Consider the following 26,922-nt stretch of genomic DNA (forward strand, 5'->3'; position numbering starts at 1 on the left):
CTCTCAGAAATAAATAAAAAACAAAAAAATTAAAAAAAAAAAAGAAAAAAGAAAATTGCTAACAGGGGGTAAGTGATAAAATAGAGGAAAATTTTGACTTGTAGTGTCTGCAGGGCCAGGGAGATGAAGTCTGATGACCTCTCGTTTGGGCCATATCTTGAGAAGCAGAGAGAAGAGTAGGCTTTCTGGTTGTCTGGGTCCATAGACTTGGCAGAATCCTGTCTTCATTTTGGGCTGATGGGACCTGCTCAGAGAAACTTTTGGATCCATTTACAATTATTGAAATAGTTGGTTTTGACTTTATTTAAATGCCTTTTTGCCTCGAAATATTCAAGTACTCCAAGTATAAGTGCTTCACGGGCCCCTTCCTGGTAGAGTCATTTGTGTATCATGAACGTATTTATCATGGTCACTTTTATGTTTATATCCATATTAGGCTGATTTCAAAATATTCTATAAACAGACCCTTTAAAGGGTGTCTGCGGGAAGACATAGATGTAAATCATGGAAGGTGGCTGTCTCAGAGGGATTAGGAAGACACCAGTTGTTGAGAATCAGAGGCAAAAATAGGTCGGCTTTGGGAGAGTTTGGTGAGCGTGAGGCTTAGGAAGAACAAACCTCAGAGTGGCCTTCTGAGGTGGAAAGCCGGTGCGACAGAACGCATGGGGCGCTCTCCATTAGCATGGATGCTGACAGGCAGCAGGGTGAGACTGGGCAGCAAGGTAGGACCTTGTAGGAGGAAGAGCCACATTTCGATGCCACCAAGAGAGGGTTAGGATGGCAATTTTTTTTTGTTTCAAATGAGTAAAATGAAGGTTTGACAAAATTGTTTTTATTTCAATTTCCAGAACTGTTATATGATTTCCCAAAATGAAATCCAGAAGTGACAAAGAAAATTGGCAGCCTGGCAGCTAGTTGTCACTCGGGGAAGGAGGGGCCTCGGGAGTGGGGACAGTGTAAGCTCCATCCATCTGGCTGCATTTTTCTCCTCCGCGGTGAGAGCCGCCCACCTTCCTCCCGGTGCAGCGCTGCGCTGCTCCGCTGGCTGGTCCCAGATGCACTATATACTGACATGCGGAGAGCTGGCCGGCCATCCTCGGGGGCTAGCTCGTGTTCTCCACCAGCCTTCTTCTCTTCTTCTAGTTCGTGTAGTTGTCTTTCCCTTGAACTTCAGGACCACATATCCCCTGCCCATCTCCATTTGGATGTACCAAAGCAACTCAGACTCAACTCACTTGAAATTCAAGTCACCATCTCAGCCCCCAAGCTGTGCGTCACATCTTATTCCCCGTCTCAGTGAGTTTTACTACCTCCCCTCCATTTGCCCATGACAAAAATCTGGGCCTCTTTCTCAATTTTCCTTCTCTTTTACTTCCCATTCGAGTTAGTCGACAGGACTGTTGAGTATCCCCCGACTGCTGCTGCCCAATTCAGGCTGTCATTGTCTCTCGCCCGAATCACCGCAGCAGTCTGCCTGGTGGTCTTCCCTTGGCTCATGCTCCTCCCCCCCACCATCTCCCCACCACCCACCTCATTCTATACACTGTAGCTGGAATAATCTTTCTGAAACGTGACTTCGACCGAGTCATTCCCCATTTAAAAATCTTCAATATCTCCGTATTGCCTTCAGGATAAAATCAGAACTCCCCTTGAGAACGTCTTTGCCTTCCTGATGCGGCAGCTGCTTATCTGTTAATTTTCTGAAGTCCACTTACATTGAACTGTTTGCAGTACCCAGGTGACCCGATCTCTCTTGTCTGTGGTCTCTTGTATATGCTGTTTCTCCTTCCTGCAAAGCTCTGTCCATTGTCCTGCCACCCCCTACTCCACCAGCCATCCTTTAGGCTTTCGCTGAGATATCACTTTCTCTAGACAGCCTTCCCTCCTCTCTCCAAACTAGATTAGGGGTCTTGCTTGTGTGTGTCTATAAAAACCTGCTTTACGTTATTGGATTTGTCATATGGTACTTTGCCTGTTTACTTGTCTACCACCCCCAGAAGACTTTAAAGGTCCCTGAAGGCAGGGAGCTATATCAATCGTCAATCAATCATCAATACAGTTTCTGGCATATGGTAGGGAGCACAGTAAATGTATCATTTGCTTTTTTTCTCTTTTTTAAAGAAGTTTTAAACACTTGTGGTAATGGGGCACCTGGGTGGCTCAGTTGGTAAGCGTCCAACTCTTGATTTCATCTCAGGTCATGATCTCACAGTCTGTGAGTTTGAGCCCGGAGTTGGGCTCTGTGCTGGCAGTGTGGAGCCTGCTTGGGATTCTCTCATTCTCTCCTTCTCTGCGCCCCTCCCCTGCTTGTGCTCTCCTTCTCTCTCTCTCTCAAAATGAATAAATAAACTTTAAAAAATAAAAATAATAAGCTCTGGTAAAATACATATAATATGAAATGTACCACCTCAAACATACAATTCAGTGGTGTTAAGTACATTTACATTGTATGACCATCACCACTATCCATCTGGAGAACTTTTTCATCATCCCAAAGTGACACTCTGAACCTATTTAAATAATTTCCCATCACCCCTTCCTCCTTGCCCCTGGTAACCACTATTCTACTTTGTCTCTATGCATTTGACTATAGATAGGTGAAATCATACAATATTTGTCTTCTTGAGTCTGGCTTATTTCACTTAGCATGATGCCTTCAAGGTTCATTCATGTTGCAGCCAGAATTCCCTCCCTTTTTAAAGCGGAATAATATTCCATTGGATGGATATAGCACATCTTGTGTGTCCATTCAATATCCGTGGATATTTATTTGGGTTGCTTCCACCTTTGGGCTATTGTGAGTAATGCTGCTGTGACCATGCATCACAGAAAGAAGAAAGCTGTTTGAGTCCCTGCGTTCAATTCTCTGGGTCGAATCCAACAATGGGAATTGCTGACCCTTGTGGTGATTCTGTATCTAATTATTTGAGAAGCTGCCATACCCTGTTTCACAAGGTCACCTGTTTTTCCACGTTCTTGCCAGTGCTTGTTATTTTCTGTTTTGTTTTGTTTTATAACAACCATTCCTGTGAGTGTGAGGTGGTATCTCATTCTCATTGTGGTTTCGATTTGCGTTTCTGTAATGATGAGTGATGTTGAGCATCTTTGCATGTGGTTATTGACCATTTGTATGTCTGCTTTGAAGAAATTTCTATTCAAGTCCTCTGTCTAATTTTTTAATCAGGTTGGTTGCTTTGTTGTTGAGTTGTAGGTTTTTTTTATGAAGTCCGAGTATTAATCTCTTATGAGATATATGGTTTGCAAATACTTTCTTCCATTCTGTGGGTTGCCATTTCACTCTCTTGGTAGTGCCCTTTGATGCACAAAGGTTTTTACTTGATGAGATCCAGTATATCTATTTTGTTGTTATTGCCGTGCTTTTGGTGTCCTCTGCAAGAAATCCTTGCCAAAATATCTACAAGCTTTCCCTCTACGTTTTCTGCCAAGAGTTTTATAGAGTTAGCTCTTACATTTAGATATTTGATCCATTTTGAGTTAATTTTTGTATGTGATGTAAGATAAGGGTCCAACTTCATTCGTCTGCATGTGAGTATCTAGTTTTCCCAGCACCATTTTTTAAAATATAATTTATTGTCAGATTGGTTTCCATACAACACCCAGTGCTCATTCCAACAAGTGCCCTCCTCCATGCCCATCACCCACTTTCCCCTCTCCCCCACCTCCATCAATCCTCAGTTTGTTTTCAGGTTTTAAGAGTCTCTTATGGTTTGCCTCCCTCCCTCTCTGTAACTTTATTTCCTCCTTCCCTCCCCCTTCTCCTTTTCCTCATTGAAGGGTCTTGTCACCCTTGTTGAAAATCAATTGACCATATATATGAGGGTTTGTTTCTGGGCTCTCTATTTCATTGGTCTATATGTCTGTCTTATGCCACTGGTGTTGTGGGATCATCCACTGCAGTGGCCAAGAAAGAATTCTTGTGACGTTGTATGGTGCAACTTGGTTTATTTAAGTAGCACAGGGACAAGACCCTTGGGCAGAGAGAGCTGCACTTTTGCTCTGTGAGGCTGCTTAGTGCTCAAGAGGGTGGGGACATGCAGGGAATATTAGGTCATAAACGTCTTCTTTGAATTTCTACTCATAAAATACTTTTGCAAGATTTCTCTGGTGCTTGTCATTCAGTTCAGTATCAGCTACCGGTGAGATTTACAGGCTGCCATGAGACCCTTTAAGAAGCACACATGTGATCCTTATCAGAACTGTGCAGCCTCTAAGTCAGCCTTCAAGGCTAAAGATGAACATATTTCTGCCTTTATTCCTCATCAGTACCACACTGCTTTGGTAACTGTATCTTTGTAGTAATTTTTGCTAACAGAAAGTATAAGTCCCCCAACTTTGTTCTTTTCTTTCAAGTCAGAGGCAAGTTTTTAATACTATTTGCTGTTTGGCCCTCCTCCTTACAGTTTTCCCTTGTGTGCCATTGCCTACGATGTTTCCCTTAACAGCTCCTCCTGCATGACCTCTCTTCCTTCATCCCTGTTACAACCACTCCAAAGCCAGCTTTCTTTCCCCCTTCTGTCCCTCGCCCCTTAATTTAGACTCATTTCTATTTGTGGTTATAGGCCACCGCTAGTGTTTTAAGATCTTAATCCTCCTGGATGACCAAAGAAAGGAATCCTAATCATCTCTTTCCTCCAACTTTGAGTCCAGTTCAGTCTCTTTCAGAACCGTTAGGGACAAAAGTAGCTTTTCCTGTTCCTTCATCGTCTGGGCTGGCTGTCTCATGGCTTCACTGCAGGACTAAGAAGGCTGAGGCTGGGGCGGCATGGCGGGCAAGGTCCACTGCCCGGAGGCCGCGCGGTGTGGTGAGAAGAGCGTTATGTTGGAGGCCAAGAGACCGGTGCCCAGCCCTGCCTCTGTCACTAATTAGCAGTTAGCTAACTCAGCCTTTCTTATCTCCTGAAAAGTCCTCTCATCTGTAAAGTAAGGAAAGTTGGACTAGCTGGTCTCTAAATTCAGAAAGTTTGTTTTTACTTTTTGTAAGACAACTTCCTCAGGAGAAGGAATTTAAGCTAGTTTTAAGGGCCAGATAGAACCTAGAAGAGACCGCATGAAAGACTTCAGGAGATTTAAAACAAGAAAATGAAAGTATATTTAGGAGTCGGTGAAAGTAAGTGGCCAGCCCTTTTTTTTTTTAATGTTTATTTATTTTGAGAGTATATGAGTAGGGGAGGGGCAGAGAGAAAGGGAGAGAGAGAATCCCAAGCAGGCTCCTCCACATTGCCAGCACAAAGCCCGACGTGGGACTCGACCCCACAGCCATGAGATCATGACCTGAACTGAAACCAAGAGTTGGATGCTCAACTGACTGAGCCACCCACCCAGGCTCCCCAGTGACCAGCCTTTTTATTGAGTGATACTGAGTGATTAGATACCCATGGGGTGGAGGGGAGAACCTTGACCTCTAGCTTATATATAAAAAAATCAGTTCTAGGGGCGCCTGGGTGGCTTAGTCGGTTGAGCGTCCAACTTTCGCTTGGGTCATGATCTCGCGGTTCGTGGGTTCGAGCCCNTTTTAAAAAAAAAATCAGTTCTAAATTTTTGAAATCTAAATAAAAAGGTAAAACAATGAAGTTTCCAGAAGAAAACATAGGCTAATAGCTGCATGACCTTGGGATAGGAAGAGATTTCTCAGAACAAAGAAAACATGAAAAACAAGATTGATAGATTGGATTGTAGCAAAATTAAGAACTACTGTTAAACAAAAGACACCATTAAGAAAGTAAAAAGGAGAAAAACATTTGAAATATATCTGACAAATGACTTGTACAGAAAATACCCAAAGAACTCCCACAAATCAATAAAATGCAGATGACCCAATAGAAAAAAGTGGCCAAAGACTTAAACTGGCATTTCACAAAGGAGACTATCTAAATGGTCAATAAACATATAAAAAGGTGCTCAATACTGTCAGAGAAAAGCAAATTAAAACTCCAGTGAGCCAAAACACAGGAAAAAAAGGCTAAACCTCTTTATCATTAGGGAAACACAATCAAAACTCACAATCAGACACCACTCCCACCCACTAGGATGGCTATAATAACAAAATTTTTTAAAGAATTTAAAAAGAAAAACAAGTGCTGGCTAGAATTGGACAAATTGGATCCTTACATTGCTGATGAGAATGCAGAATGGCTCAGCCACGGTAGAAGACGTTTGGCATTTCCTCAAAAAATTAAACATACAGTTACCATATGACCCCGTAATTCTACACCTAGATGTATACCCATAAGAATTGAAAACAGGAACTAAAATAAGTACATACGTACACACTATTCACCATAGCCAAAAAACGGAAAGAGCGCAAATGTCCATCAATGGATGAGCGAATAAACAAATTATGATACATATAACAAAATATTACTCATCAATAGAAAGGAGTTGAAGTACTGACACATGCTACAGTGTAGATGAACTTCAAAAACATGATGCTAAGTGAAAGAAACTAGACCCAAAAGGCTGCATATTATATGATTGCATTTGTATGAATATCCAGAATAGATCAATAGAGACAGAACACAGACTCATTGTTGCCAGGAGCTCGAGACGGGGTGGGGGATGGACAGGGAGAGAAATGAAGAGAAACGAATTAATGGGCAAAGGGTTTTACTCTGGATTGATGGAAATGTTCTGTAACTAAATAGACATGGTAATTGCACTACATTGTGAGTGTATTAATTGCCACTGAATTGTTCACTCTGAAATGGTTAATTTTATGTTATATAAAGTTATATAATTTTATGTTATATAAATTTCACCTCAGTAGATTACTTTTTAGGAAACTGCAGTACCTCTATCAATACCCACTAGAATGGGTGACATAAAGAAGACTATCATTTCTTTTTTTTTTTTTTCTAATGTCTGTTTATTTTTGCAAGAGACAAAGCCTGTGTGGGAGGGGCAGAAATAGGCACAGAGGACCCAAGCAGGCTGTGTGCTGACAGCACTGCCCAGCACTGGGCTTGAACTCACGAACCATGAGCTCAAGACCTGAGCTGAAGTCAGACACTTAACCGACTGAGCCACCCAGGCGCCCCAGGAAGACTCATTTCTAAGTGTTGGTGAAGATAGAGAACAGCTGGAACCCTCTTACATTTCTTTTTTCTTTTTTTAAATTAAAAAAATTTTTACTTTATTTTCGAGAAGGGGAGAAAGGGAGCACAAACAAAGGAGGGGCAGAGAGAGAGGGAGACAGAGAATCCGAAACAGGATCCAGGCGCCGAGCTGTCAGCACAGAGCCCGATGCCAGGCTCTAACTCGTGAACTGTGAAATCATGACCTAAGCCAAAGTCCGACGCTTAAACAACTGAGCCACCCAGGCGCCCCATTCTCTTACATTTCTAATGGGAGTATCACCAAAGCTAGACAAACATATGTCCTCTTCTGACCCCAGCATTCCATTTTTTATATGCTAAAAAGAGAAGAACACATATGGCCACCAGAAGACCTGCACAAAATCATCCTTAGCAGCTTTTGTCCGTAATAACCTAAACCAATAAACAACCTAAATGTCTGTCAAGGTAAAATGGATAAATAAACCATGCTGTGTTCATACGTTGAATACTACCCAGCAATAAAAAGAATGAACCACTGGTACACACACAACAAGGATAAATTTCACAGAAATAATGTTCAGTGAAAGAAGCCAGACCCTGAAGAGTGTTTTATATTCTACTCATGAAGTTCAGGAATAGGCCAGACTAATCTATGGAGATAGATGTCAGAACAGCCTTTACTGAGAGTGAGTGGTGATGGTGGTTATTGACAAGGGAGCTCAAGAGAGCTGTCTGGGATGCTAGAATCAATCTTCTATAACTTCATCTGAGTGGTGGTTACACAGGTATATACATATGTACAAAATAACCAATCCATGCACTAGAGGTCTATATACTTTATTATGGTCTATCTTAAAAAAAACAAAACAAAAAACGTAGAAATTCAAAACAAAGCCGTTACCAGAGTAGATGATCTTGCAGGGAGGCAGTAGAAGGAATGTTTGAGAAGTGTAAGGTTGTAGAAGAGCTTGAATGGCAGTGGACTGGCAGAGGTTTGGATTGTCCCCTGTAACTCCGGTAGGTCTGAGGGAGGGAAATGACATAATGGCAGCAGAGATGTGCCTGGTGGACTTAGGACTGGTGTACAGGCGGAGGCTGTCGTCATAGGGCCTGGGTGAGGGTGATGCTGTTAAAAGTGGAAACTCAGAAGAAAGAAGGATTAGTAAGGCTGGTGACTGATAGGACAGCAAAGGTGACAAATTCCATGCTAGATGGCTGGGAAAATGATGGTTCTTTTTGTTTGGTTGGTTTTGTTTTGTTTTTATAAACATTTTTTAATTTTTTTTTATTTAGAGAAGAAAGTGTGCACCAAGTGGAAGAAGGGCAGAGAGAGAGAGAGAGAGAGAGAGAGAGAGAATCCCAGGCAGTGTTCTCACTGTCAGCGCAGAGCCCAACGCAGGGCTTGATTTCACAAACCCTCAGTGAGACCATGACCTGAGCTGAGATCAAGACTCAGATGCTTAACTAACTGAGCCACTCAGCCCCCCACCCCCCTTGTTTTGCTCTTTTAAAAATGATGGTTCTCATCACAGAATTAAGAAAGCCAAGAGAAGGAATCAGTTTGGGAAGTAAAGAGATGAGTGGTTTTATATGCTTTAATTTTGAAGTGTGACAGGCAGTTGTGGGGGTCAGGAGAACAATTGGGACTGGTGCTTGAAATCTGAAAATCACCCAGGTAAGGTTATGTTGAGTAGATGAGATCCCTAAAAGAGTGCGGCAGGGAAACTGCAGAAGGCTAGCCCTGAGACAAGAGACTGTAGTTGTGGATAGAACCAAGATAACATAGAATGAAGATCACTTAAACCAAATGGAGAGAGAGCAGGAAAGGAGATATAAAGGGAGAAGATACAGAAGCAGAAGAGGAAATGTGAAGATTGAGAATGGGAGGGGGATCTGGGATCACTGAGGGACCAGGGTGGAGAAGGCAGGAAGAAACAGGATCTGGAAGCAAAGGCAGAGAACTTAGCCTTGGATAGTGTGACCTGTGGGAGAACCCAGCTTGTGCAGTCTGGTAACAAGAATCGTCAGCATCTTCAGTCACTTCTTGTGTTTTTTTTTTCAGTTGAAGTATAGTTGACATGCATTGTTAACACTAGTTTCAGGTGTACATCATAGTGATTGGATGAGTCTCCATGTTACACTGTGCTCGCCGTAAGTGCAGCTACTGTCTGTCACCGTACAGTGCTATTGGCAATGTTTCCTATGCTGTGCTTTTCCTCCATTTTGCCCATTCCCCCATTCTCCTCCCCTCCGGCAACCATCAGTTTGTTCTCTATATTTGTGGGTTTGTTTCTGCTGTTTATTTAGATCGTACATATGAGTGAAATCATATGGTGTTTGCCTTTTTCTGTCTGACTTAATCTCACTTAGCATTAAGCCCTCTGGGTCCATCTGTGTTATTGCAAATGGCAAGCTATCATTCTTTGTTATGGCTGAGTAATATTACATTATATGTATATAACATATATATAACTATAAATAACTATAACTCTATAGATGTATATAAGTATATCTATAGATATAACTATATATATAACTATATATAGGTCTATAGTTATAGATAGATCTATATATAGTTTTTTATATATATCAACTTCTGTTTCCATTTATCTTTTGATGGACACTTGGGAAGCAATTCTTGGAATATTCTTTGTCCCCTAAGTAGGAATTGAGAGTGACCCAGGGTTAAGAATGAGTGTGACTGTGGGAGCCAAGAGGTTCCAATATTTGACCTAAGTATGGGTTTCAAGCATTTGAAAAGGATACAAAAGTAGTTTAAGGCACCCCCCCCTCCAGTGCTCTCTGGGAATTTATATGGTGCAGTTCGACAATGACTATGAGCCCAAACAAGTATGAATAGGATGTTTTGAATCCTGATTTATCCTTCTCTAGCTATGTAACTATGGGCAGGCTGTGTTATGTCTCTGTGTCTCTTTTCTCCTCTTTTAAAAGGGGAGAATGATGATATCTACCTCGTAAGTTGTTCTGGGGATTAAATGAGTTAATATAAGCAAGGTGCTTGGAACAGTGCCTGCAACGTGGTAAGTAGTGGATAAAGGTTAGCTAAGATCATGATAAAGCTATAGGAGTCAAGGGGAAAACTCTGTAAAGGCTGCAGCTAGTGGGAAGGCTGTGGCGTGGAGTGGGCATTTATTGGAGACAATTCAGGGATAGAGAGGAGGGAAGGAATGAGAGAAAAAGAATTTGAGGAAGGCATTGTGAATAAAGACTTAGATCAGCAAAACCGTTGGCATTGCATGTGACTTACTTCCGGATCCAGGCTGTTCCTGCTGGGGAGTAGCGGGGGTTAGAGTAGGACAGGAGGGTGGGTGACTGACACAGGCCATAATAAAAGTAGGAGCTGGAGAGTCCCGGCTCTTCGGTTGTGATTTCTGTCCTGGCCCTGTGGCTTCAGGCAAGTTGTCTCCTCTTAGGACCCCAAGTTTCCTAATCTATAAAATGAAATGGACTGTATCCATAAAATCCCTTGCATCTCAGAAATCCTGTGCTTCACATGTGAAAACGATTTCTTTGACTCCATGGTCTGTGGAATAGTGGGTTTTTTTCAGCACAGTGTGGAGCTCTGAGGTGCGTGTGGGGGCGGACTTGTGGTCCTGGCCTCATTAGTGCCATGCCATGAGGGAGTGAGCTGACCAGCCGATGTATAGACACTACACACTGCCTTTGCAACACTTAGCAATCACCACCACTAGAGAAATCTGGGATCTCTGCGGGTGTGTTTATGAAAGGAGCCCTTGGGTATTTCACTCTCAAATTATTTAGAGTTAACTCTACTACTGTTCTCTTGAGGAGCCTTGAGTTTTATGGATACTTGCCTTGAAGTGGACCCTGAGGGCTAAGTAGGAGGGGAAGAACAATCTTTAGCCTTTTTAAGAAAATCTCCCGGATTGTCTTTGTGTTGCTCACAAAACTAAAGGGAGAAAGCAGCACCAGGAGTACCAGATGAAATGCGGATAAAACCCTAAAGCCTTCGTGGGAAGACTCACCTGCTCAGGCCCTTTTGTTACAGGCACCAAACACTAGTGCTTTTGATGTTAGGGATTCCCCTGTTTTAAATAACCCAGGACTCTGTATGAACGTGGAAACGGGCTTTTCAAATCCATACTTAGAAGTCACTGGCTCTAGTATGGCACCACTTCATTTTTCCTTTTAGAAGGAAAACTTGGTTAGAACAGCTCTCACTTCTGCCCTTCCCGGCTTGAGCCCCTCTGGGCTGCACGCAGGCCTTTCGCCATCGTTCACCCTGTGGCGCTGCAGTGCTGTCGTTTCAGAGGAAGTCCTCTGAGATTCTTCCGCTAGTTACTCCCTCCACTCCCGCCCCCAGTTGTCCCTGGCAGGATCTTGGTCATCAAAGAAGGCACTTCTGGACTTTCATACCGGATGGATTTCACACAACTTGATGAATTGAACAATAACTTGAAATGGAAGAACCAAAGCAGATGGAAGCTATTTTGTCTGTATTTTGTGCCTGCAAAGTTTTGAAGGGTTTAGTGTTTTCAGAAACTGAACTCTGAAAAGAGTGACAGTCTGCCCTTTTGTTGTCATTGGAAGGCAGAGTCTCTCTCTAGGGAGCAGAGTTCCAGGAAAGGAAGGTAACTTGAGCATATGAGGATTCCAAAGCTCACACATCCCCCTGGGTCATGTTAAATATACATTACTAGTTTATTGTTTTTGTTTTTTAATTTTTTCAGTCTTTATTTATTTTTGAGAGAGAGAGAGAGAGAGAGACAGAGAATGACAGGGGGAGGGGCAGAGAGGGAGGGAAACAGAATCCCAAGCAGGCTCCAGGATCCGAGCTGTCAGCACAGAGCCCGACATGGGGCATGAGATCATGACCTGAACTGAAGCCGAACACTTAACCGACTGAGCCACCCAGGCGCCCCTGTGCCTTCCTAGTTGAGAATAGAAGTTGGTTGAGGCTGTGGAATGATGTATCTTTGCAGTTGTGTGTGGTTACAGAGGTGAGTTGCGTGCAAGTAAGAAATAAAAACTAGCAACTTAGGAGCCTCCCTCTTTGGAGCTCCCTGGCCGACCATTCCCCTTGGGGGCGGGGGGGGGGGGGGGNCCCTTGTCATGCAAGAAACTCTGTGTTGCAGAGGTTGTGAATAAAGGTCGAGCGTGAGATGGTTTGGTCTGGCCTCTTTTCAGAGCAGCGATTGATTACTGCTGTCTGTGTTGCCGTTCCTTCCAGAGCTGACCTGTCCCGGACGCAGCATAACTAACGAAGCTGCTGCAGGATGAGAAGATGGCAGCGCGGCTGCTCGCACCACCAGGCCCTGATAGTTTCAAGCCTTTCACCCCTGAGTCACTGGCAAACATCGAGAGGCGCATCGCCGAGAGCAAGCTCAAGAAGCCGCCGAAGGCCGAAGGCAGTCATCGGGAAGACGATGAGGACAGCAAGCCCAAGCCGAACAGTGACCTGGAGGCGGGGAAGAGTTTGCCTTTCATCTATGGGGACATCCCGCAAGGCCTGGTCGCGGTTCCCCTGGAGGACTTTGACCCATACTATTTGACGCAGAAAGTGAGTTGGAGGAGGCGGCGGTGCGGCTTCAGACCCCCCTTTCCCAGCAGGCTTAGGGGAGACGGGGGAGGAAGAACCGTCCCTTTGCCAGAGTTTGGATAAGTAGTTAACCTTTCGTTTCAGTTCCGGTTCCCGGGGTTTGTTTCCGGTTCAGTGTAATTGCCGCTGGGGGTCATTTGTGGACCTTGACGCACCTCGGGTCTGTTAATAAGACTTCCGTTTTTGGCTCCAGGCCAGATCAGAAAAAGATTAAAACAGATACAAAAACAAAAGAGAATATGAATGAAATGGGACTATTTAACAGAGTCCAAGAAAGAGGGCATAGTGAAAGATGAGAGCCAGGTGAAATGTCTCTCCCACACAGACACATACGCAGAATTCCGTCTTTAAATATAAAGATAATGTAACTGTCACAATATCCACAAATCCTACTGTTATGAAGGAGATGATGCGCGGCGCCTGCGTGGCTCAGTCAGTTAAGCCTCCGACTTCAGCTCAGCTCATGATCTCACGATTCGTAGGTTCACGTCGGGTTCTGTGCTGACAGCTCAGAGCCTGGGGCCTGCTTCAGATTCTGTGTCTCCCTCTCTCTCTGACCCTCCCCCACTCATGCTCTGTCTCTCTCTGTCTCTCAATAATAAATGTAAAAAAAAAATTGTTTTAGAAAAGGAGATGATGGATATGTACTTTATCAGAACTTCCTCTGTCCTGTGGTGACATTAGATCTTAGCTGCTAGGGACGGGAATCTAAGGGGGTAAACCACACTGGGCCGGTGAGGAGACCAGGCCTTTGGCCTTGTTACTCAGTTGTCTGGCTTGAGCCAACACTCATTCTTACCCTAGAGCCAGTTCTGTTATTCTTGCTCGTAGTAACACAAGTGAAATACTCATCTTCATTTGGCCAAGAGTTTCAAACTCCTCTAACAAATATTTGACCAAACCATAGATTTCTTTCTCTTGATTGTTTGAAGCAAGGTAACAGGTGGAGAAGCAAAGCCCTCTGGTTAATCCACCAGCCAACTACCTAGCCATTGTGTACTGAGGACACCACTCTATGGCTCCCTCATGTGACAAATGTCACTTAAAGAATTAGATTGAGAGGGGTGCCTGGGTGGCTCAGTCGGTTAAGCGTCTGACTTCGTCTCAGGTCATGATCTCGCGGTTTGTGGGTTTGAGCCCCACGCTGGGCTTTGTACTTACAGCCATCTCAGAGCCTGGAGCCTGTTTCAGATTCTGTATCTCCCTCTCTCTCTGACCCTGCCCTGCTCACGCTGTCTCTCTTCTCTCTCTCAGAAATAAATCAAATACATTAAAAAAATATTAGAGTGAGAGTGTTTACAAATGAGAGAAAAGTCTGTGTGTGATTACATATTCACAAATATAAAGCTTAACTCAACTGTCTGTAGTATCGAAACTACCCCATAAGCTTCCCTTAACTAAATTGCCCTTCAGGCTCATAATTTGGAAGAAATTTTAGTTTCTTGGCTTAATAATGAGACAGAAGTAGGATGATACCAGTTGATCTCGACCTAGCTGTAGTTGTGGAGGCATTTTTGGCTCAGAATGGCAAAGGCAATTAAGACGTCTACACAAGACAGCCCTTTGCACACTTCTGTTGCAGCTCAGGACAGCTCCATGACAGAGAAAAGTGGCAACAGTAGCCCATATCTTCCACTGGGAAATATAGAAAGTTTAAAAAACAAAGCATGATATGATGTAAATAACAATCAACCAGAAAGAAGAAATCCTGACTCTACTGTAATTCGCCATGTTTCTGATCTATATTTCCCTTTTGTCGAATGTGTATTGTTCACACTGCCACAGAGTCTATGCGAAAAGCAAGTTGTAAATAAAATAACTTCCCAAAACTAGTTCATGTCCTTTTAAGCAAGATGTGTCACCTCTCTGGGCCTAAATTTTCTCATCTAGACCTGAGAGGTTGGACAGACTTTCTGAGGACTTCTTCAGATCTCAAGTTCTGGAGCTGAGTAGTTTTCATAAACGTTCACTGATTTCCTCAGTTACTCTTCCCTTCTTCTATGTCTGATTTTGTAATCTGGGTCTTTGCCAAGTGGGGTGAATGGGTGAGGGAGGAGGCAGGCTTTAGCTTTCTGGGTTAGTGAATAAGGGAACATGGAATTTTGGGCTATTTTTAGAAGAAAATGTCATTCGTTGTAAAATTTTGAAATATTTTTAGAAATGTTTTCTGACACTTTTCTACCCTTGCATCCATGATCTTTGTAGAGGTACAAAGCAATGACAAATCACAGGGTTTAGGTCGTGTTTATTTAGGTGAGTTGGCCAATGGTGTAACTTTTTCAGAAAGTACTCTTACAGCAGTAAGTAGATACGTAAAGCCCTTTGGACCCTGGCCTTACAGGCGGCCAAACCCATTTTGCTTTTGTTTGAACTAGTTATTTTTCCAACTCAAATGCAAATTAAATCTCCCTTTCTTAAGCCCGACTTAATATATGAAAAGTACATAGATAGAGCTCAGTTTTCCTTTGCATGCCTTTCCCCTGGTTTCTGCCCTATAGATAGCCTTTTTTTCTTCTATCTATAGAAGAAAATCTGAAACTCAGATTTCAGTGCCCCTGGATTGGGAGTGAGGCCTCAGAGAGAGTGGGTCTCTGGCCCTGATGGGTGTCATTCCTTGGGTAGGACAGATGTTGATGGAGCTCCATTAGGAGATTGGCTCTTCATGATAGACAGCCTGACTTCAGCCGTTGGCCTCACCACAAGGGTATATAGTTTGTGGAAAGGATAGCTTTAATTGTATATATATATATTTTTTGGTAATCATTTTCTTTATCGTGAAATATACCACCATTCAGAAAAGCTCATAAAACATAAACGCATAGCTTAAGATTATCAGAAAGCAAACAGACTAACACTCATGACAAGAAAGAACATCAGTAGCACTTCAGAAGGATTAATTGTACTTTTAAGCAAAGGATTTTTTTCTTTTAAGATTTTTATTTTTAAGGAATCTCCCTTCCCAACAAGGGGCTCAAACTTACAACCCCAAGATCAAGAGTCACGTGCTCTACCGACTGAGCCAGCCAGGCACCCCAAAGTGAGAGATGGTTTTAGTTGATTAATAATATGCTTGCTCACGTTTCTTTGTAGGTCTTCCCAGGCATTACTAATACTTCTTATTAACTAGGCCTTTCACTAGGCCAAATTAGCAAGGTCTCCTCTACAAGGAAGCACACTGAGAACTAACCCACAAATCAAAAAATACTGAGAGTAGAAATGACTTTAAGAGGACATTCCCTTGTGTTTGTTTTTCAGGGGCTGCCTTAAATACTCTCGTAAAATAGAATTTCTTTGCTAAGTGGTAAATGTGGATTTCTTTCCCTTTTCCTCATAGGTCTCCTCTTCCACCCAATTACTCATTTTTATGGCTCTCATTGACACTGGTGTCTCACTCCCTTCCCTCTAATTTAGAGGGTGAAGGAAAGCTACTTCCCCGTTGGTAGGGTTCTCATTTTATCCCCTGTGGGTTTCACACTCTTCCAGGGACTCAGGGACATAAACCCGTGTGTCATATTTTTCAAGATACTCTTGTACCAGCCGGTGCTTTGAGCTGTTTGAGGCCCTCAACAGTGTTGTCCATGTTGCATTTCACTGACTTTCCCAGCTGGTCCCTGGAAACAGTCTAGATTATCCTCTCTTTGAGTTTGCTCAGGCCTTCAAGTGCTACAACATTTTCTTTGCCTCATGGTACTTTGTTCTAATGTCTCGTTTATTTATTTATTTGATTTTTAAATAAAAATAAGCTATTTACCTACATGGTTAAAAAGTCAATTAAAGATACTCAGTAAAAAGTCTCCCCTTTACATCTCTCCTTCATCTGCTCACTCCCTGTCCCCCAAACAGGTGACCACTGTTAGTAGGGTGTTCCAAGCTTCTTTATATGTGTATATTCAAAACCAAATGGGTATTCTGAGAAACTTGAACTCACCTGAATGCCTTTGTTCTTGGTTTTCTTTTTATTTTCTTAAGCCTATTGAAGTCTTTTTTTTTTTAGAGGGAGAGAGAGAGAAAGAGGGAAAAGCACACAAGTAAGCAAGGGAGAGGCAGAGGGGGAGAGAGAATCCCAAGCAGCCTCCACTCCCAGCACAGAGCCAGACATGGGGCTCCATCTCATGAACGTGAGCCTGAGCCGAAATCAGAGGAGTTGGATGCTTAACCAACTGAGCCACCCCGGCATCCCCTCCAGTTCTTAATAATAACTTATTAAATTTCAAATGGCCACATATATTACAATGACCATCTTAAGTGGGGCAGCAGAAAGTCTATGGATTAAGTTGAAAAAGGCCTTCAGAGTTGGCTCCTTCCTACTCCTTTTCCCATTTCTTAAAATTGGTAATTGCTGTGTGTGTCCTTTTTGTTCACTGGGTATATCCTCTTATAAGAAATATATGTATAAACAAAAATCTAAATCATAGCATGGACTGATGTCCCTTTAAATAGGGCACGTTCCTATAGTATTAAAAAAATTGTATGTTGTTTCTCGAAGTTCAGTGTATCTTCAGCTCCTCATGTCTCTTCTCCTGCAATTGGAGTCTACCTAGAATCATAGAAAATTAGAATATTGTAGCCTTAGACAAGGGCTGGTTCAGCATCTTCCTTTTATAAATTTAATGGGGTAAAGTTCTTGTCAAAAGCCAACACCAGTGTTCATAGAAGAGCCAGGACTAGAACCCCTGCCTCGTAACTCTCAGTTTATTACAACACAGTTTGAGTTCTCCACTTTTCTAATGTTTTATTCATCGGTATTTAGCTTCATTGGCTCAGTCCTTCTGGAGCTAGGCAGGCAAACTTAGAGACAGGAAGAACGCGCTTTTTCATCCACACCTTTGGTCACCCCTGCGGTTTTATAACCCTTTTTCAGGATGGGTCCTAAGAAATGCGGTGCTTCTGAGGGGAAGGACAGCGTTTGTGTTTGCTCCAGGATCTTACCTTCTCAAGCGAAGGAACTGAGTAGTGGAGCAGCCCCCGGCGAGCTGTTCCAGAGACGCGGGTTCAGTATCAGCGCTGCAGCAGCTGGTCAGCCAGACATGTGATCTAAAGGCAACCTATTTAACCTCTCTGTATATTTTTACTTTTAAAGGGAAGATGACCTCCCACCCGTCCCTGTCCACAGAATGGGATAGCGGAAGAGCACCTAGCTGGAAACATAAAAACTTTCATTTTAGTTCTTTCTTTGCCCCTTGTTTGCCTTTGGCTAAATCACTTAAAATCTCTGGGGCTTCAGTTTCCTTACCTGAAATAAATACAAGATAAGAGTTGGACCTATGTCTGTATCCTTCTAACTGTATTTCACACATGTGTCTGTCACTATCACAGTTTAGCTGTGGCAGACTGCTTTCTGTTTGCCTAGAGTCCCCGGCCTCCTGCTCTCCATTCCCTCCGCACAGAACGTACTGTCCTTTAACTTCATGAAACTTTTGACGCTCAACCCATTCGTCCAAGCCCTAGGGCTCCTTCTTCCTTACAGCCTGACTTGATTCTCTGTACCAGAACTGATTCTACCTTCTGAATTCCTGTGCTACATTAAGATCTTCAGCTCAGGGTGCCTGGGTGGCTCAGTCAGTTAAGCGTCCGACTTCAACTCAGGTCATGATCTCATGGTTTGTAGGTTCAAGCCCTGTGTCCGGCTCTGTGCTGACAGCCAGCTCAGAGCCTAGAGCCTATTTCAGATTCTGTGTCTCCCTCTCTCTGACCCTCCCCTGTCCAATCTCTCTCTCTCTCTCTCTCTCTCAGAAATAAAAAACATTTAAAAAAATCTTTAGCTCTACGTTTACTAAGAAGTCGTTTTTAGATACAATTTGGGTTAGATATAGGAGGGCATCGTGTTCCCAGCGATGTTTACAACTTTCTCCTTACCCACACACACACCAGCACACACACGCATGCATGTGTGTGCACACACACATACACACACGCCATCCCATGCGCTCTTGGCAGAAAACCCTTGCCGAGTCTGTTTTCACATGCTTTCTGACAGGTGTGCAGAGCCGAGACAGGCTGCTAAAGGAGAGTTTACGTCCATTAGGTGTGATTTGAAGTTCTGCTAATGAGGTGTTGCATTGCCTGCTTTTGCACAATAAAACTAGGTGCTCCTTTCCATCCTAAGTAAAAACTACATGTTTTCAAACTTTATTTTGTTCGAAAAAACTGTTTTGCAGCAATATTAGAAAAACCAAAATGGTGTGCCTATTATTTTATTCACCAGACCAAAGGGAGGCAAATGCCTGTGCACCAGCAGGAGGCAGGCCATTCTCAGGGTGATGGGTTAATGATGTGCTCGTGTGGGGCTCTTTTCTACTCTCCAAGCATCATTCTCTAGAGGGGAAGGCATTTAGTTCCCAACTCGAGGTCCTCTTTAAAACCTTAGCAATAGGGGCACGTCCTTTAAATATCAGACTCTTGATTTCAGTTCATGTCATGATCTCACCATTTGTGAGTTCGAGCCCCATGTCGGGCTCCATACTAACAGCGCAGAACCTGTTCAGGATTGTCTCTCTATCCCTCTCTCTCTCTGTCCCCCCCTCTCAAAAATAAATAAACTTTATTTATTTTAAAAAAAACTTAGCAATAGACCCCTAATTTCTGACCCCTCCCCATCTAATTCCAGGGGATCTTGAGCATGTCACTTAACCATTCAGGGACTCAGTTTCCCTAATCTCGGAAGTTAAGATTATAGTATCGCATCTGTTTTGCCAGGTGGTTGTGATGATCTTGACCGCCCTTTACAAAACAAAACAGCCTGTTGTTCCACCCCCGCTTCAGTTTTCTCTGTAGCCCTTAGCAACACCTGGCATATGTTTGTTTCTTGTCCATCCTCTTGTTCGCTCATCAGCTGGAGTAGTGCCTGCACTGTGGTAAGTGCTCCGTCCGTATCTGTTGAAAATACTGCACTTCTCTGAGCGCTTTGAACATGAAAGGTGACATGATATTTTTCCTCATGAAAGTTTTCCCATCTACCAAAATGAACTCCAGAGAGGAAAAGAGACTGATTACCAGTGTATCTTTTCCTTTCCTTTAGAGGCTGAGGAAGTAGACCCTGACATTTTAGAGATTTCAGAGCACTGGATGACTATTGTTAGGTGCCACCGCTCTTATCTCTCCTCTTGTTGAAACTTAGAATTGGAAAGAACTTTATCAAAGGCCATGGGTTAATAGCACCCTCCTAGTGCTTGAATCTCTTCTTGGTTTATTGGTATCAAAGTGCGTATTATACAAAGGATGTTACTTCCTGAATATTCTAAGTGTCCCATCATGTCTGCCTTTATCAAGTGTTTTGCTTCTTTCTTGGCTGTGTGACTTGTGTTACCCTCTCTGTGTGTTAACTGACTATGAAGGAAATGAGAGAAGTTGACACTGGAATATATACTGGTTTGGGTTGGCTCATATAACCCACTTACTCAACAAATACTTCTTGAGTACTTCCTATATATGAGGCATTGCAGGGGTGGGACAGTCTGTTCGATAATCTTGGGGTAACAAAGATTAATAAAAGTCATTTTTTACCCTGAAGTAGCTTATAACATGGTAGTGTATAATGTGATACTATTTTTTTTTAGTTATTCATTTCTTTTATTTTTATTTTTTTTTTTACAAATAGTTTATTGTCAAATTAGTTTCCACATAACACCCAGTGCTCATTCCCACAGGTGTCCTCCTCCATGCCCATTCCCCCTCCCACCTACATCCATCAGTCCTCAGTTTGTTCTCAGCATTCAAGAGTCTCTCATGGTTTGCCTCTCTCCCTTTCCCCCACCATTTCCCCCCTTCTTCTCCCCCTTGGTCCTCCGTCAAGTTCCTCCTAATCCTCCTATACGTGCAAACATATGATATTTGTCCTTCTCTGCCTGACTTATTTCGCTCAGCATAACACCCTCAAGGTCCATCCATGTTGCTACACATGGCCAGATTTCATTGTTTCTCATTGCCATGTAGTATTCCATGGTATAGATAAACCACATCTTCTTGATCCATTCATCTGTTGATGGACACTTAGGCTCTTTCCATGTTTTGGCTATTGTGGAGAGTGCTGCTATGAACATTGGGGTACATGTGCTCCTATGCATCAGCATTTCTATATCCCTTGGGTAAATTCCTAGCAGTGCTATTGCTGGGTCATAGGGGAGTTCTATTGTTAATTTTTTGAGGAACCTCCACACTGTTTTCCAGAGGGGCTGTACCAGTTTACATTCCCACCAACAGTGTAAGAGGGTGCCCGTTTCTCCACATCCTCGCCAGCATCTCGTGTTCTCTGATTTGTTCACTTTAGCCACTCTGACTGGTGTGAGGTGGTATCTCAGTGTCATTTTGATTTGTATTTCCCTGATGAGGAGGGATGCTGAGCATCATTTCATGTTTGTTGGCCATCTGGATGTCCTCTTTGGAGAAGTGTCTGTTCATATCTTCTGCCCATTTCTTTACTGGGTTGTTTGTTTTTTGGGTGTGGAGTTCGGTGAGTTCCTTATAGATTCTGGATATCAACCCTTTATCTGATATGTCATTTGCAACTATCTTTTCCCATTCCGTTGGTTGCCTATTAGTTTTGTGGGTTGTTTCCTTTGCCATGCATAATGTGATACTATTTTTGACCAGGGAACCACAGAAAGGGCCTTACTTAACCTCATTCTAAGAGTAGTAGTTGAATCAGGCTTTGGAGTTTAGACAAGAGGGATAGACTGAAACATTGTAGGCAGAAAGAACAGTGTAAGCAAAGGCCCAGAGACAAGGGTGTAGGACAGTGGAGGAGAAAGCTGAGTAGCCTGATTTGGCTGGAATGAGGGGAAATGAGGGCAGAGCCTTGGGAGGCTGGGAAGGGAGAGCGGAGCCAAATCACGGGTGGACTCAGTGTTAGACCAGGAAGTTTGGTCTTTGCCTGTTAAATACAAGTAGAGAACTGCTGAAGGTGTCGGGGATTGAGGATATGTGGTTGAAGCTGTGCTCTGGGGAGGTGAACATAGCCGTGGTACGTAGGGTGGACCAGACAGAAAGAGAACTGGAGCAGAGAGACCAACCGTGGGGTAACGAGGGCCCAAACTGTGATGGTGGAAGTGAAAAAGTAAAGGGAGTGGATGAAGTCAAACGTTGCTACAGACATAAATTGACAGAGTTTTGTAATTGATTGTGGAGGGTTAAGGAAAGAGTCAAGCATTCAGTCATTCATTTGATAATCTGATAAATTGTTATTGAGTGTTTTCTATATGCCAGGCTCTGTTCCATGCCGCTTGGGAACAAAACAGACGAGCTCTTTATGCTATTCTGGAAACTTAGTCTTTGTTAGGGAGACAGATAATAAACAGGCAAAGAAATTCATCACTGCAGATAATGGTGAGTGCATTAAAGATAATACAGTCCAGGTACTTGAGACGTTGTGGTGCTATAACTTGGTATAGAGACTAAACTTGGATAATCCGGAGAATCAAAGGCTACATGCTGTCTAAATATTCGGTGTCTTAAATAGGCCTTTAGCAAGCACTAAATTATAATCTTTAAAAGGACCCATAATGCTGATCTTCTGAGTTACTTAAAAGCCAGCATTGTCACTGTGTTGAGAGATTTTGCCAGTCTTCGATTTTTACCTTGGCAGAGGTCCAGTACATACCAGCATCATTTTGAGTCACAGGGGCACCTGCAGGTAGGACCTAGCGTTTTCTCCAGAAAAGAGCCTCAGGTCCTTCTCAAGTCCTTGCACAAGTAGCTGTGTTAGTACAAAGAGACACCTTTTCCCTGAACTCTAGAATGTATGTTATTAGCTAATCACCTTAGCCATAAAATTCCACTTGTTTCATAGTTTTAGGAATTCATCTCGGATGTTTTTTTTTCCAGGGTTGTGAAATTTTTTTTTTTTTAATAAAAATTGAGCCCATTGAAAGGGTTATTTAGTGACGACCATTGAAATGTTGGAGGGTGTCTCAAGATTGCAGTGATACTGATCATCTTCTGATGACAATTCACCATATTTAAATCCTTCCTTCATCAAAACGAGTAAGCCTGTGAAGTCTTTATAGAGAGGAATGTTTCTCTTACTCATTGCTTCCAAATTCATGAGTTGTAAATTCTTTACATATTATTCTTTACATACAACCCTGTTTGACACAATTCAAGATTAGGATTGCTCCCTTAATTGACAATTTCTGCCACCTCTAAATTTAGCAGTGAATGTTGAGTATAAGCTCTGAAGAGGCGCTGCTAACCTAGACACTTTGTTGAGGCTACACACTTTGGCCTGTAGAATCAAGTTTGAATGAAAGATTCTCGTCCTCATTTCAGAGGATGAGGCCCCCTGTCTGTCGTTCAAGGTCAGTCCCCAGCCAGGCCTCCTGGCTTTCTCTAGAACCGCCCCCTCTCAGCTTTCGTCTTGCTGGTCTTCACTGTCAGTCTTTCCCTTTTCATACATGCTCCTTCCCCTCAGCTGTTAAACACTGTCAAAGCCTCTCGCATTGTAATGAGCCCTCACTTGACCCCACATCCCCAGCTAATCTAACCTCTCTTCTCCTACCATTGAAACTTTCAAAGAGTAGCCTTTACTCAGCATCACCACCTACAAACCTCCCACCCATTCCGTACCCTTGCAGCCCAGTGCTCCATCCTCCCTTTCTGCTGACATTCGCAAGATAAGGTCCTCTGTGATGTTAAATTGCCAAATTTATCGGATGTTGTTTTACTTCTTATCCAGCCGGAGCTCTTTGCTGTGTTTGATACTGTTGATTACTCCCTAGTTCTTGCAGCTCTTTCTTTACTTCCTTGGCTTAATTCTCCTTATATCTTAGACTACTCCTTCTCTTCCATTTCCCTCTCCTCTACCTTAAATGTTGATGTTTTCCCAGGTTCCATACCTGGCCCACGTTCCTGGTACACTCTTCCTGGGGTGACATCACCCATTCTCTCAGTACTCTTGAAACTGTATTTCCAGCCTAGAACGCTCCTTAATATTCAACACCTTGCCAGGCGTCTCTGTCTGGATTTTCCACAGGTAACTCAGTGTGTTCAAACTTGAACTCTCTCCCCACAAACCTGCTGCTTTCATCTGCTATTTTAGTGGATGACACCAGCTAAATTCTGGATATCATTATTGATCCCCCAATTTTCTGCAGTCCTTAAGGGTTACCAGTATTAGGGAGCTGTCAGTAGAATGTTGCATATTTTTATAAGTAAGAAAATATCGTGGCTCAGAAATCTTGTTTGCATTTCCTCAGCTAGTGTGTGGTAGAGCCAGATTTCAGTCCCAGAGATGTGGGATTTAGTATTCATGGTCTTTCTACCATACCATGCTGTCTCTATAGAGCATGTTACAGACTGAGTTTTTGTTTTCTGCTGTCATTCTGAGATAATTTTCTGTCATTTTACATTGCCACAATATGAAGTTAGTATATTGGTGTTGTGTGTGTGTGTGTGTGTGTATTTGTTTATTTCATGCTTCATCTTTAGCATGGTATCTTAAGATATAAATAAGATGAGAAGACTTTTCAAACTAAAATGAATAACTCTTATGGGAGGATGAGCTAAAGGGTGGAAAAGGTCAATTAGACACCTAGCAGAAAGTTGCGTAAAGTTATGGGTGGGTTGTATAGTATCATTTCCTCGTGTCTAAGAGATTCATTCATATGTTCAGTAAATACATATGAATTCTCTACCTTGTGCCCGATGGATATTGTACTGTGCACTCTGCTTGCTGAGCTGAGAAACAGTAGTTGGAAGTTCTAGCGCTGCCTTTAAGGATCTCAGGGTCCAGTGAGAGACAGAGATGTATAAACAAAAACGGCAACACCACATTAACTGCTCTAATAGGAGTAAGTGCCGTGCGGAGACACACGGGAAGCAAGGATAATTCTGTTTGAGACAGTGGGATGGGGCCATCTTCAGAGAGGAGGTGATAGTTAGGCTGGACCTTAACCTATTAAAATATGGTTTTAAAAAAAAAACCCACCTATTGGAAAAGAGAAGAAAGAGTAGTTTGGGTGTAAAGACCGGTGCACGAGAAGGCAGAGAGGCATGGGAAAGGCTGAACCGTTTCACACAGTGAGTTGAGCTGTGACTGGAGCACAGGGTATGGTATGGTTTGCTAAGACAGGAGCCACGGTGGGAAGGCAGGTTGGATCCCGGTGTGTGCATACGAAGCAGTGTTTATTTTCCCCTTCTTCCAGAGTTCCTAGGTCTGACGTAAGCTCTGGGGCCTGTTTTGAGCTAGTGCAGCCGTACAGGTGTCGCCTCGTGACTCTGGTACTTGGCCTCTCGTATCCTACCGGCTTGTGCCAAGCGTGGGAATACCAGCTAATGTGAATGTTAGTCTTTAGACTCTGCTTTTGTTTTTTAATGTATTTATTTTTGAGAGACAGAGTGCGAGCAAGATAGGGCAGAGAGGGAGGGAGGCACAGAATCTGAAGCAGGCTCCATGCTGTCCGCACAGAGCCCGACGCGGGGCACCAACCCGTAAACCGTCAGATTGTGACCTGAGCTGAAGTTGGATATTTAATCGACTGAGCCATCCAGGCGCCCCTCTCCTTTTTTTTTTTTTTTTAAGTTTATTTATTTATTTGAGAGAGAGAGAGAGAGAATGTGCATGTGTGTACACATACTAGCGTGGGGAAGGAGCAGAGGGAGGGAAAGGGAGAGAAAAAAATCTCAAGGAGGCTCTGCACCGACAGTATGGAGCCCAATGTAGGGCTCGAACTTCCGAACTGTGAGATCATGACCTGAGCTGAAATCAAGAGTCAGACGCTTAGCTGACTGGGCTCCCCAGGCACCCCGTGCCCGTCGAGTCTCCTGCCATCCAGCGCATGTCTGTAGCCGAGGAGTGGGAGTGTCAGCGACAGCATCATAGCCACGTTTATTGTGTGTGTGTTCTGGGCCAGGTAAAGCCTCTATAGAAACCACTCTGCTGCTTTCTAAGAGAGAAGAGAGCAAGAATACAGAATATTCTGGAATATGAATACAGCGATTAGAGGGGTCAATACGCTTTACATAAAAAGCATGCATTTTGCTTTACCCCAAAGCAGCTGCAGTCTGTGTACCCTGGAGTTGGGGGGGGGGGCAGGGGAAGGAGACGAAGGGCCAGCTGCTGCTGGAGGGCAGTGAGGAAGAGTGGCCATGTCAGCGGCTGGGAGTGCCCGGCCGTGGCGAGCGGCATCACGCCTGCTCAGCGCTGGAGCAGGTACACGGCACTGCTCTTCTGCCAGGTGCAGCTTCCTGTGACCGGGATGTGCGCGGGCAGGGTGTCCGCTGCTCCAAATGTGGCTTGGAGGCCACGAGGTTACAAGGTCAAAACCAAATGAGAACGTGTATGCAGAAGCACCTGGAAAATAGGGAAGCCATGGATAGATGTGGCGCCAGCATTACCCTCATCCATCTTAACTTGGGGAACAAGACCCTCACCAGCTGCTGTGATCTCTGAAGCGTATGCAGAGGCATTACTTTTTGCCAGAGTTAAAGGTATTAAGTAAGAGATTCCTTCCCTGACCCATGGATTGGACCAGATGACTCAGGGTGGCAAAAAGCATTCAGGGCCAGACGCCAGGAAACCTGGGCCCTCGGAGCCTTCCGCTCTGTGGTTACAGTGTGCACAGAGCTCTCTCTGCTTGGTTTTTCATCTGTGAAGTGAGGAGTTGGATTGTTTTGAAGCTTTTCAGAATTGCTGCTTGGTATGACAGTTAAGAGCAGAGGCTCTGGCGTTAGATTGCCTCAGTTCAATTTTAAGTTTTGCCACTTAATAAACAATTCTATGGTCTTGGGAAAGTCACCTGACCTTTCCGCCTCCATTTCGTCCTTTGTAAAATAGGACCTACCCATTGCTCTGTGGCAGATACTGTATAGACGTCTCAGTGGGGTGCCTGCCACATAGTAACTGCTCAATGCATGCTCAGTGTTGCTCAGAAGATAAGCTCATAGGCACAATTATCAATGGCCAAAAGCAATAAAAACATAAATATGGGATTTAGAGGTCTCTCTTGCTCAGTCCTCAGTGTAGTGGAATGGAGACTTGGAAGATGAGGGCTCTGAATATTCATAGTTCAAACAGAAGTACAAGCCTAAAGGCAAAACAAAATTTGTCCATGTCTCATGTCCTGCTTTAGTTCAGTATTTCTAAAGGCAGCTTAGCACCAGGACACAGGTACTGAGGAAATTGAGGCCACTTGTGCCTTTGCCGGAGCCTTCTCTGAGGCACGTTGAGACTAAAGTTGTGATTTCACTTGAGGGGCCCACTAAAGCAGATTAGGATTAAGAAAGGCATCTGGACTCTTTTCAACGTGATGTAGTTGTTTTGACAGTACAGGTTAT

General features: G+C 43.4%; 1 protein-coding gene across 2 annotated transcripts in view; it reads left to right on the forward strand.

The window, feature by feature from the left end:
• The first annotated feature begins 12,291 nt into the window (after positions 1-12,291).
• Positions 12,292-26,922, forward strand: part of SCN8A (sodium voltage-gated channel alpha subunit 8) — a 120,153-nt gene continuing 105,522 nt past the window's right edge. For both annotated transcript variants that reach the window (XM_077753419.1, XM_077753418.1), the window contains exon 1: positions 12,292-12,615. In XM_077753419.1, the coding sequence (XP_077609545.1) occupies positions 12,340-12,615 (276 nt within the window). In that variant the 5' untranslated portion in view covers positions 12,292-12,339. The remainder of the gene's footprint in view (positions 12,616-26,922) is intronic.

Source organism: Crocuta crocuta, unplaced genomic scaffold (genome assembly GCF_008692635.1).
Source record: "Crocuta crocuta isolate KB4526 unplaced genomic scaffold, BGI_CrCroc_1.0 scaffold30, whole genome shotgun sequence".
Lineage (NCBI taxonomy): Eukaryota > Metazoa > Chordata > Mammalia > Carnivora > Hyaenidae > Crocuta > Crocuta crocuta.